Below are 12,199 nucleotides of genomic sequence, written 5' to 3' on the forward strand. Positions count from 1 at the left end.
ATTACCTTCTCTGTTAACCAGGAATTCTGGGAGGTAGAAAAACTCTGGGATGAGCTCTTTGACGTCAGTCATTGACTCGTAAGAGGACAGACGCCACGTAGTGTTCATGGAGTGAAACGTCCGGTCCGGGATATCAAAGCTCTGGTCTGATTAAGGCCGGAGACAGTCTAATTACAAATTCGACTCACTGATTGAAAACATCTTTCATGACCTTAAACACCACGCTCGCTGAATACATTTACAAATCACATAAAAAGATGCCTCGGAGGATCAGATGAATGCAAAATAAATTAACACCAAAGAAATAGAAAGAAGCGAGGAAGGGGAAGGGTGAGGAGCTGATCAGAGAAGAGTGTAAAGATGAAGCAGGCTTTCATGAAGCAATAACACAGACACTGCAATCCTATGTTAGATCTGAGAGCACCGTGCCAGATTCAGGCTTGACATAAAAAAAAAAAAAAACATACTGTTTGGTCAGTATAAGTATAGCATCATTCATTTATTAGAGGCCCAAAACAATTAACCATAACCATAAGATTTTCTTCTTGTATTCTGAGTGAGGCTTAATGTTGCGACTTACCCTGATAGGCGAGAAACATCTTTGTGAAAGGAGGCATTCGAACCAGGAAGTGCAGCACAGTGCCGCTGTTGGAGTAGTGGGAGCCGTAGTGGTAAGGCTGGACGGGAGGCATGGGGTCGTCCTCACGGATGCCCTTCTTGTACTCCTCCTCCAGGTACTGCACGAGGAACACGTCAGTGTGTCTTATTTATGGGATATGCAAAATGCTCGAGTAGCACGTGTTGAAACAGACACGAGGACTTACCCTGTAATTATCCACGTAGCGATCCTCTTTCTCTTTGGACTGGACGGCGATGGGTTTGCTCAAGTTCCTGTGTTAAAATACGAAAGCAAACAATTATTGAGTAATGACATCATCAGCGACAGAAGCGTTGACTTCAAAGAGACGCCAGTTCCCTTTCAGTTTTTCTCAAAAAATATAACAACAGCTCAATGTTTGTCTGGATTCATTATACTTTAATAGAAAAGCTTTAAACGGGAAGCTTTAAATTAGCTTTTGTGTCAATGTCAACTCGGGAAAAGATTCGTCATCCAGCACGGACCTGTAGATGTTTGGGTCCTGCAGGTCGAGAGTCTCGTTGGTGTAATCTCGCAGGATAAAGGGGAACACCGGGTACTGCATGAGGTCGTTGAAGGAGCGGCCGGCGTGCTTGTTGAGATGCGTGAGGTACTCGAAGTTGGAGATCTGACCCGAGCCCCAAAGCTGCGTGAGCGCCGTGATGTTTCCGTGCTCCAGCAGGTTGGGAAGATCGGAGGTCAGTATGTTGTGGTAGACGTCATCTCGGAACTGAGGCCAGAGCAGAGACACCACGAGATCATTTCCAGAGGTAGTTTAGAGACTTGACTGAAACATGGTGCTAACTTGCAAATGTAACATGAAAGATGAACTTTAATTTTAAAAAATTTAATGGCTAATCCACATAAAACAATTAAATTACTCTTTAGTTTTAGTTTCATTCATTCTAAAGCTTCTCCAGCAAACCGAGCCTCAGATTCTGCAACCACTATGATAGAACATAACGATCTTTACAATTAAAAAGATTAATTCGACTATTAAGAAGCTTATTTTAAATGTAAACGAAATATATTTATTTTTTAAAAAGTACATATATCAGGCATCAATAATTATTAGCCATATAATAAGGTTTAGTTGAACATGAATGCTTCACACCATTCTGTGAGGCTTATATTATCGTAATGATGTTGAATTACGATGATCTCCTGACTATAATCCCGATCCACCGACATCACATTAGGTCAAGCATGCAAACATTTACACTTTAAAAATATCCTTCTGAATTTGAAACAAATACAAAGGAGAAATGGAAAACTTTTCTTCCTGCCTTATTGAGAGAAAGGTTTTCAGAAGTCTGCAAACAATCGGAAGACACATTATCTGTTTGGCTTTCGTGTGCTCAGTAGGTCTGCACCCCTTTGATTTTTCTGAATTAAAAGCATGAGCAATAAGCCATCTGTCTGACCATATTGTAACTTTCTCTCAGTGTATCACTTTAAGGCACTGCAAAATAACGATATATTTTCACAGCAGAGTGCGATGGTACTGAATCTTATTATCATGGCTTATTGTCAAGATCGATTTCTTGCACGGAGCACTACAGAGCCAGAGGTTTCAAGAGCAGAATACCAAAAAGGCAATTCAACAATTAACTCCCACAGCATTTATTTTTTCTTCTTCTGAAACTGTGATTTTGTCCAATCTTTCTCTTTGACCATCACTATGCTTCTTTGTTTTATCATTTTTAATCACAGTCCATCCTGTGTGGTTACATTTTATACTGAGATGAAACACAGACTGGAATATTTCCTCCTGTAATCTGCTGGGTAGTCTAGTCCAGTCAGTGCTCTGCAATAGTTATGTTGAACAGCTAAAGTGAACAACTTACAAAATCTACTGTTTATTAATCATGAGCATTAACCAAACCTTCCACAAACGATCCGGTATCTTTTATTTAAAAGCCCCTCTGACTCCACTCACCTTGGAGTTGTCAAAGGCCAACAGCAGCGTCCTGCCGTTGGTGAGGAATATCTCCACAGCGTTGTCTCTTAGCTGCCACCATCGCTTGTGCACCTCTTTGATCTCCTCGTACGTCCAGGAGAAAGAAGGTGCCTCGGTCTCCCCGTGCAGGCTCTGCTCAGACACACAAACGTGTTCAGTGTTGAGTAGCCAGGCGGAAATTATTGCAGAAATTATTGTCATTCCTCTGGCAGGGAACACGCCTGAACAGTGTTCTGGCTTTACCTGGTTGTCATGAGCGTCAGCAGCATTGTCCTCCACAAAGTACATCCCACACTTTCCTGTGAGACAGCACAGGTGAGAGTGAGATTTGAATGCAAGACAAACAAACGCTTCCTTTACTGGATAAATAGCAAATGCTTGTGTGTGATGGAGGAGCAGTACTCTGCGGTGCCTCAGAGAGAGCAGATTATGGAGCTCTGTGTAAACAGTGGCCGGTGTCTTACCCAGGAGAAGCTCCCCTGCTGTTTCTCTGGAAGGGGCAACGCTGATGCAACGTCTGGTGAACCTAAGGACAAAAGAATGACGTTTTTCTAACAACCTGACATGACATGTTCACTTATAGGGTTACAGGAAGAAAGAAGCAGGATGTTATACCTGATGGATTCACTGGTGGCTTTGTCTTTAACAGTGGAGGAGAAGGAGGAGTGAGTCTTATCCTCAAACAGGAAGGACAGCGGTGGCTTCACAGTTTCTATAAAAAAAAGAAAGAAAGAAAGAAATATGAGATTTGGGAGACACCAGTGCGACACAAAATTTAGCCAAAGAGCATTTTTCCCCCCACCTTCAGACTTGCGTCTGTCTTTGAGCAGGTATTTGTTGGGGATGGTGAGGTAGCATCTCTGTAGCCGCCGTCGCTCACGGTTCGGCCCTTCGGTGGGGTCCAGCTGCCAGGAAGTTGGGTAGGATGTGGGATCGTACCAAACCGCACTGGAGGAAAAAAAGAAAAAAGAAAAAGAAACTAAAACAGCACACTCAAAAACTTACATTAGTACAAAAGAAAGCTTTGCAGGTCTGAAAGGGAAGTATTTGATTTGTTTTATTCGCACTTTAACCAAAACCAACAAACAAGCAGCCACAGCGAGGATGACATGAGCAATAACGTAGATCATGAACAACTCCTACCGGTCGTGTGTGAGCTGCTGCACCAGCTCCTGCCAGTGGCGGCTGGCACTCAGGTCGGTCTTGTAGAGGCCCCTGATGTGCTGGATGACTTTCTTTCTCTCCATGCCTTGCCGGAGGGACACAGTCTGAGTGATATCGGCTGCAATCTTGGATATATCCTTTGACTTTCCATCCAGCCTCTGGATAAGACTGCAGAGGAAAAATAAAAAGAGTGAGCGAACGAAATAAAACAAACTAACATATGAGTCTGTCTGTTTACAATAGAACTGTTAACAATAGAAAAAAGAAAGAAAAGAATTATACTCACTTCCTCTGAGCATTTGCCATTTTCTTTTCCCATGCCACTTTACTTGTTTTCTCTTCTGCTTCATACTTGAATTTTTCCTGTTGCAGGTAAACAAATTTATCTGAATAATAAGAAAACCTGACAGGCTATGCTTAGCATTTATCAAAGACAGACTTTTGCTTGCACTAAAGTTAATATATTTCATACAGCTGAAGGAAACAGGTGAATTAGGTCAGACTAAAACAGCCTGGAAGCTGCTGCCCTTTCCTTTAACAATGACTCTTTGACAATCACCGTGTGGGACGTACCTCTTTTATGGCCTTGAGCAAGTCTTGTTTGTGTGGAGCATTGGGTGGGATGCAGCGATGACCGCAAAGCTTGAGAGAGGTCATGAATACACCCACGGCGCTCTGCTCTTCTTTGGTGAGGTTATCCTTGTGATCGTGCAGCATCTCGTACAGGTACAGCGACAACTTTGGTCCGTGCTGAGAGCGGGCGAGAGAAAAGAAAGTGCAGATTTTAGTTCATTTGTGTCTGAAGTAAGTCACAGACACTGGCTATTGGAGCCGAGCTTTATCTAGCTTTCAGTAAAGTCTGGCAGTGGGATGAACAGGGAAAGACACCAATTTTTGAACTTTTAAAGCTACAGAGAGTTTTTTTCTGTACCTAATCCGCAATTTCTCTCATTATATAGATTAAAATGAACTGAAATATCTCACTTTAGGGTCTAATTCATGGGAGTTAACATGAGAAATCACATTCACCTCTAGTCCAGGGCTGAGACTCTCCTTGAGGATATCCAAATGTTTGGGATCAAACACAAACTGAAGTGCCTCCTTCCTGTCTGATAGAGGAAGTGCAGGGCTGAGTGTGTGCACCAGCAAACGGCCAATTTGGATCCGAAAAGTGTCCCGACAGGACCACAGGATCCTTCGCCACTGCTGATGCGGGGCTCCGCCACGACCTGTGCTCCCCTACGGATACACAGTAGCAACACTACGTTAGCCATCAAACTCTACAACACTCAGAGTAGAGGTTTACAAATAAGAGCTTCTAAAGCATGAAAAAGCTTCGACTGGACTGCTGTCGTACCAGGCTGACTTTGATCCCGTCCATCATGAGCTGGAGGATGTCCTTCTGGAAGCTCTTCTTGCTCGCAGGTGGTAGAGTGAAGGGAGTTGGAGAGTGCGGGACAGAAGCGGAGCCACCATCTTCGTGCGGTTGCTCAGCTGGATCTGGTGTGAAAAGCTGTTGGTCTGTGCACTCTGGGATATTCAGCAGATCAAATAAATCTTGACTCACATCTGAAATAAGGAAAACAAACAAACAAAAAAATAGAAGCAGGATTAGCGTCCAAAAGGATATAGACCAGATCATTCAAAGAAACACCAGGCTGTGTACCGTGGTAAATGAGTCTGTTGACTGCAAGAACCACAAGCCTCTGCAGCCGCTGGACAAACTCGGTCTCACTGGCACGGATGGGGTTTTCCTGGCTCATCCTCCTCTGCATCATTTGGTTGAGCTCGTCGCTGGCTACAGAGCGCATTCGCATCAGCAGAGAGTCAGTCTGGGCCAGAGAGAACCGGCGCCGACCTACAAGAACAATTTTGATAAGTGCTTGAATGTGGTTATAAAATTGGTAGTCCGGGATAATTAGCCAGTTTACAGATAGGATAAGCACACGTGTTTTTGGTAAAGAGAAAATTATTAGGATTCACTAATCAAATAGTCATCTGTGCTGGAATGCTTAACACTGACGTAGTTAAGCATTTGATCTCTCACACACACACACACACACACACACAGAGGAGGCACCAGTAACACACTGGGGTACTGGGCAAATTAACCCCCAAGGTGAGGTCCTGGGGACAGGGTGAGTTCACTGCATGAGAGGGAAACATGCCCCTTGACAAGGAGGATGTTCTCCGCTGTGGACCGCAGTCCCAGCTACCTGCGTCACAGTGGAGCATGTACGATGGAGCTCCGGTGGGGGAAGGGAGGGGGGAGTCCTGGGACAGGAAGCTGAATGGAGGGGACAAGGGGATCTGGCCATAGGAGCAGTAGTGCTGCCTGGGGATGCGGGGGATAATGGAGTCTTTGATGGCAATGGAACCTTCAGATCGGGATGAAGAGACGATCAATAAACAGACACATTTCTACCTCCAGCAGCACAGAAGCAGACTGCAGCTTTCTACAGTGCCAGAGCCAGTTTGAGACACTCACCGGCGATGCTCTTGCGTTTCTGATAGATGGCGTGATGCGGAGAGCTTGGAGCGTTAACAGAAGTGCTCAGTTTCTGAGGTTCCTGGTTGGCGGTCGTTTTTATAAACTCAATCGCCGACTGAAGGACACGGAACTGCAAAGCCACAGCCATCTCTGGGAAAAGAAAGATTTTTGTCATGTTAGAGCCAACCTGCTTCTGATGAGTGACTCGAGAGCTTCAAGGTCACGCTCTGCATGCTACAGACAACTGAGGCAGTCTGTCAATGACAGGTTAGTCAATTTTACAATTAATTACTGCTCTTTGATACTGACAACACTAAAATTAATGGCAACAGGACTTGCAAACAGAGCAGCACAGGTAGCCTCATGCAGCATTTAATGGTGTTGATTACACTAGTGATGAACACACACGCCTCACTAACAAGGACACAGTCATTAAGTTGAAATAAGCAAACTGCAAAGTGCTGTACAATTAAGACTTGGAATAATTAAGAGAAGTTGAGAACAACAATACAAAATGTTTTTTTGCACAGAGCCCCATAATGTTAATAATACATCTGAACATTTGAATATAATCTGAAATGAAAAACAACCAAAAATAAAAAGATACACACTCATAATGTCATTCTAATGCTTCTGTGATCACAGAATGATAATATCAGATCATAAATATAGCGAGGAAATAAGTGCTAATGGGGAAGAGGAGGGAGAGATATTTTTCAGAGAGCAAATAAAGGGAAAAATGAGAGAAAACCATTTGGTGGGAAGATGAAAATGGGAGATATTTCTCAAATGAGTTTCCACTCTGCAGATGGAGATAATAAAGTGACAGCCCTATTTGTTTCTGTAGCCAAAGTTGACAGCTTGATATCATCCACGATTGCAGAGCATGGGAGGTGACAAGACTGATGTGTTTTGCATGTGTATCGAAATCCGGTTCTCACCTTGTGTGCGACGCATCTTGCTGGTCTGCATGAAACCCAGTAAGGTAATGAGGTCTTCGATGATGCGGAAATACTGGGACCCAGAGGAGCTGCAGGAGTGAATAGTCACAGCTACAAGCATCTGCTGGATGTCACACACCAGGAGTTTGTAGTCATTCAGGGGAATACTACAGAGGGAGGACAGGGAAAACAAGAAAATATGAAGCACAGGAAGTCTGTCTACCACTCACATGTGCCAGATCAACCAACAATACGAGGATTAATGATTTAATTCTTGGCTCAAAGGTTCAACACAAACGTGCTATGAACCCGTGGAGGTGTCTGAATGAATCATTCCCTGTTCTGGCAGTCGTACCCGTTCTCCATGCCATTGAGGGTAGACAGGGTGTTAAAGAGCACGTAGAGCAGTCCGTGGTCGAGCAGGATGTCTGCCAGCTTGGGGCAGGCATTGATGAGCTGCAGGAGCATACACAGGATATTGTGCACCAAAGAGTTCTCATACAGAGAGTTCTCAATAAGACCCAACACTGGAATGATACAGCGCTTTCTGAAGGGTGAGAGATTTTCCATTTCCTCCAGGTCCAGACTAAAGAGAGACACGAGAAAGAACAATGTGGCACAACATGAAGAATATGTTTGCATCCAACATTATTCATACGGCAGACAATTCTATACATATTAATGTGCAATCATGCGCCTGTGGTGCAGTGGATGTTATGTACTCACTCTTCCTCCAGGCCCACCGGCCGTCCAAACAGCATCTCCAAGAAGCATTCAAGGAGCCCCTGGCTGCCTTGGTGGATGTATAGTTGGTTGGCCAGCAGTGAGAAACCGTGATTCTTCAGAAACTTCTCCTTTTGCTCCTTAAGAGCTCTGGTGAAATAGGCGTCCAGCAGCTGGGTGGGAGAAGCAGAATAAATTACGCCTGTCAGTACAGAGGAGTACAGCACCAGTGTTATCCCTCAGCCTCATACAGACATCAGTGGTATTACGACAATCCTACTGTTTGTTTTATTAACAGCTGTTGCACCCTTTCACCTCTGACAATTGGGTTGTAGCACTGCCCCTACGCTCCACAGGAACCACATGTGTGTCGGCATTTAGGAGGGATATGCACAAAAAACTTTGGATTAATTGTTGGAAAATATAGTGGGCTGAATGCAAGGTTTTTCAAAGAGCCACTATTTACAAGTAAATTATGATTAACAAAAGAAAATGTGTAGTGAAGTTTCAGTGTACAGACCTTTTGGCTGCAATAACCACCTAGTTTATAAAATTCTTAAAAATACACAAAAGTAAAACAAAAGGCTATTCAGTGACAAAAAAACATTTGTGATTTGGAGTTTTGGTGGGATTTGTAAGCATTAAGGAAAAAAGTAGTGTTCAGCCTGTCCAAGCTGTTCCCAGCTTTCTAAAAGCTCAGTGTGAGGTATCTAGGGGGGAAAAAGTGCGTGCTGCAAAGCATAAAATACAAAACGAATGCGTAAATACAGCTTGTTGGAATGGCAATGAGCTCACACATCCTACAGCCCGTAACAGTATTTTGCAGAAGATACTGGGATGAAAATGAACTCCTGGTGCATAATCAGACCCCCCTCTGCTTTACAGTACATCACACTCTCTAAGGAGAAACCAACCTTCATGACTCCTTGCTGGATGAGCGGTGATGAGTGATTGACCAGGACGATCAGGGCATCTGGCTGGATGAGTTTGTCCATCACCTCCTCAAGCATGAGGTCAGGCAACAGCAGCAAGATGCCCCTCAGAAGATCATAGAGCCCACAGCAGATCAGCACCAGGCAATCCTCTGTGCTGGACCTAAGAAACACACCAAGACGAATGTTACTGCACATGAACGGCTACACCAACCAAATAACACTAAAAAAGTCAAGTACAGACAGAGTGTTGAATTTAATATAGGTTACATCCATAAACCCAAATTAGCATCATAGTAGCATTTCAGCATTGCTCGCGACCCACGCTGTGCCTGCACTGATACTCAGTGACAGAAAAATCCCAAAGAACCTTCAATTAAAAAAAACAAACAAAATATAAGCTTAAGTTAGCAGCTGACAAGGAGGAATAAGCTGAATCTATCACGGAAGTACAAATCGTTGTCATAGTTGGCTGGGGATTATTACTCTGAGCAAATGCTTTATGAAGATTATGCAAATCCCGACTCTAGTCATTATCAGATGTGAGACGTTTCTGGTGATACATTCAGAGCTAAACCCACGTGCACGTGGATTTAGATAAACTGTTGCTCACTGCGGCTTGGCCACAGTTTGTTATGGGCTGCATAAACATAATTACTTATGATAATGAGTGCTTAAAACATCCTGAGTGTTTTTTATTTATTTATTCATTCACAGTATATCAAGCTACCATTTTAAAGAGAACTACATACCTGTCATTGGACTCAGTCTTGCTGTGAGCCCTCTCATAGCCAGGAGAGTAGGTGTAACTTTCCCAGTCTTCAGGCATGGAGCTCCGGTCAGCAGCTGTGGGCCACCGGCTGATTGTCAGTGAGCCATTTGTAGCTGGGAAGGCCAGACCCAGACTAGCAAGATTGCTGTGGCTCCTCTGGAAGGACGGGATGCCTTTCAGGCTGTCAGGGCGGCGTGGCGCCTCGTCCGTGACCCACTCGAACCTGTCCTCAGACTCTGCCACCCCAACGCTCCCGTCTGCCAGGCTGTCGACCTCTGCTGCCTCATCCCGCTCCTCCTCCACACTGATGGATGGTGTGCGCGGGGTCGCTCCCTCGCCCGCGTCTTTGTCCTCACATATCGTCTTGGCAGACTCACAGCTGCTGAGGAGCTGCTCATCACCTCCGCCCTTCTTAAGCGTCTCTGTGCTTCCGAGAGCCTGATGAGTGGCGAGGGACGCCCCGTCACCTTCGGCTGCCTCGTTTGAGCTACTGCGTCCGAGCCGAGGCGTCAGCAGAGGCGAAGAGTACGGAGACGGCCCCAGACTAGGGGCACGTAATGACTGATCATCACCTCCATGATCAAGGGAAGAAGCATGGAGATGGCCTGGAAAACACAAGAGACTCATTGAGTATTTGCAAATGCTTCAATTAAAGGCTGCAGAGCACCTTATTTGTATGCACGCATAGTATACAACACTTAAAGTGCAAATACAAATACTCAGAGACCAGCGGGCTGCGGCGAACAACATAATGCGTCCTTGTTTAAACAGGACTAGGAAATTAAATCTATCCCCGTACAGCTGAGTTGATCACAAAGTATTGTAGGAATTACTCATGTGCTTGCTAAAGTTATCAAAGTGTTTAACTAAAATAAAATATCAATCAAAAAGAAACACTGTGAGGGCAAAATGGGGCTCTTAAAGTAAAACCAGGAATAATAAATGCTCAGTCAAAAGAGGTAAAATGATATGGTAATTAGATATGTTGTATTTATACCACAAAGTATTACAAAGAGAGGCTCTAATAGACTTACATCAAGCTGAGGTTATTTCAAGTCTTTTTAAAAGCTAAAAGCAGAGGAGGATGGGAGGGAGAGTTATAATGACCTAATGCTCATGCATCAGCTTTTTCCCACAAGTAATGATGTTTACATTAAGTTCTTAAAATAAAACTTTTGAGACCAATTCATCACAGAGTGAGGGGAAAAAACCCCAACATAATCAGGCTGATACAGCACTAAACACGTTAAACAAATTTCCTTTGTTAGAGGCACATACTCTCATAAAAGCACTGCTGAGCTTTCGATTTATAATATCATTCAAAGCAACAACCTGAGGTCTGTATTTAATTATCTGCTGTTAGGGTACTGGGAGTGCATTAAGGTTGGTGTTTAGTTGGAGCAGCTGTACCGTCATGAGGAGCATCGGCGAAAGCAGTCGGGGAGAGCGACACCACAGAGCTGCTGGCAGACTTTCCTCCGCTGTTGGAGTGTCTTAGGTACATAATGGACTGCACCTTCTCCTGGTACAGCTTCCCATCTGACAGAGAAACATCAAAGGAACATGGCGCATTAGATTAATGGATCTTTGATATGGAGCCGGTGCGCTCAGCTGCAACCGCTTCCTCACCTATATGCAGTGAGAAGTAGAAGGTGGATGGAGTGTGGCAGACGTAGGTGTTGGTAGGTGGGTGCACAGCCATCAGGAAGTTATAGATCAGTTTTAGCAGATCCATGTCCGGAGGAGACCCGAGGACTTCCTGGATGATTTTGATGAATGACAAAGACACCTCCTGCGGGATCGCTGTGAGATGCTCATCCCGATGTTCCTTAAAACAAACACGATATTTAAAATAAAAAGGAAGGAAGAGGGAAGGGAATGTGAAGCAGCTCTGTGGCAGCGACCTACCTGTAATACCTGACAGGTGAGCAGGAAGCGATGCACTACTTCAGCCTTGAGGAACTGACGGATGTTAAAGACCTGATGAGGGTGGTGAACCCTGATGAGGATCTCTAAGGCAGCGAGCAGCGTCTCCCACACTCCGCACTGACACAAACAGTAAATGACAAAATATGACGGCTGAGACAGTAAAACAGTTCTGGAAAGAATCATCACGGACTCTTTGACTTTAAAAAATGTCGTCTGCAGCACAAAAACTGCAGGAATAACCACTAACTGATGCTTCCTCCCAAAACATTTGATTCACCAGAAGATAAAACCTTAAAATGCTTCAGCGGAGATTTTGTGGGAAAACTAAAATCAGTGACTATGGCCACTAGAGTTAATGTATGAATTTCTAAAAAGCTCATCATTTAGCTGATAATGTTTTAAGCTTTCTGTCCCTCATCAGGACTGGATATCAATAACAATAAATAAATAAATAAATAAATGAACAGACCCTGAGAAAACCAGAAACGCTGAGATTCACAAAAGTCTTTCAGAAAAAAAACAACTTTCCTTCTTTTCTTTACAACTGTACCTTCAGGTGTGATGAGAAAATAAATGATTAGATCTTGAACAAACTACATTAGAAATGCAGCTCATTTGAAGTATCCTCCCAGTAATGAATGTGTGATTGC

The 12,199-nt window shown here is 44.0% G+C and overlaps 1 protein-coding gene across 3 annotated transcripts in view; it reads right to left on the minus strand.

Annotated features, from left to right (window-relative positions):
• Positions 1 to 12,199, minus strand: part of lyst (lysosomal trafficking regulator) — a 60,784-nt gene that overhangs the window by 5,765 nt on the left and 42,820 nt on the right. For 2 of the 3 annotated variants that reach the window (XM_087850313.1, XM_087850312.1), the window contains 24 exons: positions 11,529 to 11,666; positions 11,250 to 11,448; positions 11,031 to 11,159; positions 9,601 to 10,225; positions 8,831 to 9,011; positions 7,920 to 8,089; positions 7,549 to 7,779; positions 7,194 to 7,360; positions 6,250 to 6,402; positions 5,428 to 5,619; positions 5,119 to 5,330; positions 4,791 to 5,000; positions 4,335 to 4,511; positions 4,048 to 4,124; positions 3,741 to 3,929; positions 3,400 to 3,545; positions 3,213 to 3,309; positions 3,062 to 3,123; positions 2,841 to 2,896; positions 2,577 to 2,729; positions 1,123 to 1,367; positions 825 to 891; positions 581 to 737; positions 6 to 146 (listed from right to left, as the gene is read on the minus strand). In XM_087850313.1, the coding sequence (XP_087706439.1) occupies positions 6 to 146; positions 581 to 737; positions 825 to 891; positions 1,123 to 1,367; positions 2,577 to 2,729; positions 2,841 to 2,896; positions 3,062 to 3,123; positions 3,213 to 3,309; positions 3,400 to 3,545; positions 3,741 to 3,929; positions 4,048 to 4,124; positions 4,335 to 4,511; positions 4,791 to 5,000; positions 5,119 to 5,330; positions 5,428 to 5,619; positions 6,250 to 6,402; positions 7,194 to 7,360; positions 7,549 to 7,779; positions 7,920 to 8,089; positions 8,831 to 9,011; positions 9,601 to 10,225; positions 11,031 to 11,159; positions 11,250 to 11,448; positions 11,529 to 11,666 (4,174 nt within the window). Of the gene's footprint in view, positions 1 to 5; positions 147 to 580; positions 738 to 824; positions 892 to 1,122; positions 1,368 to 2,576; positions 2,730 to 2,840; positions 2,897 to 3,061; positions 3,124 to 3,212; positions 3,310 to 3,399; positions 3,546 to 3,740; positions 3,930 to 4,047; positions 4,125 to 4,334; positions 4,512 to 4,790; positions 5,001 to 5,118; positions 5,331 to 5,427; positions 5,620 to 5,977; positions 6,140 to 6,249; positions 6,403 to 7,193; positions 7,361 to 7,548; positions 7,780 to 7,919; positions 8,090 to 8,830; positions 9,012 to 9,600; positions 10,226 to 11,030; positions 11,160 to 11,249; positions 11,449 to 11,528; positions 11,667 to 12,199 lie in introns of all 3 variants that reach the window. The other variant, XM_087850314.1, reaches the window with a different exon arrangement.

The sequence above is a fragment of the Neolamprologus brichardi genome, chromosome 13, assembly GCF_056152115.1.
Source record: "Neolamprologus brichardi isolate AB-2024 chromosome 13, ASM5615211v1, whole genome shotgun sequence".
In the NCBI taxonomy this organism is placed as follows: Eukaryota; Metazoa; Chordata; class Actinopteri; order Cichliformes; family Cichlidae; genus Neolamprologus; species Neolamprologus brichardi.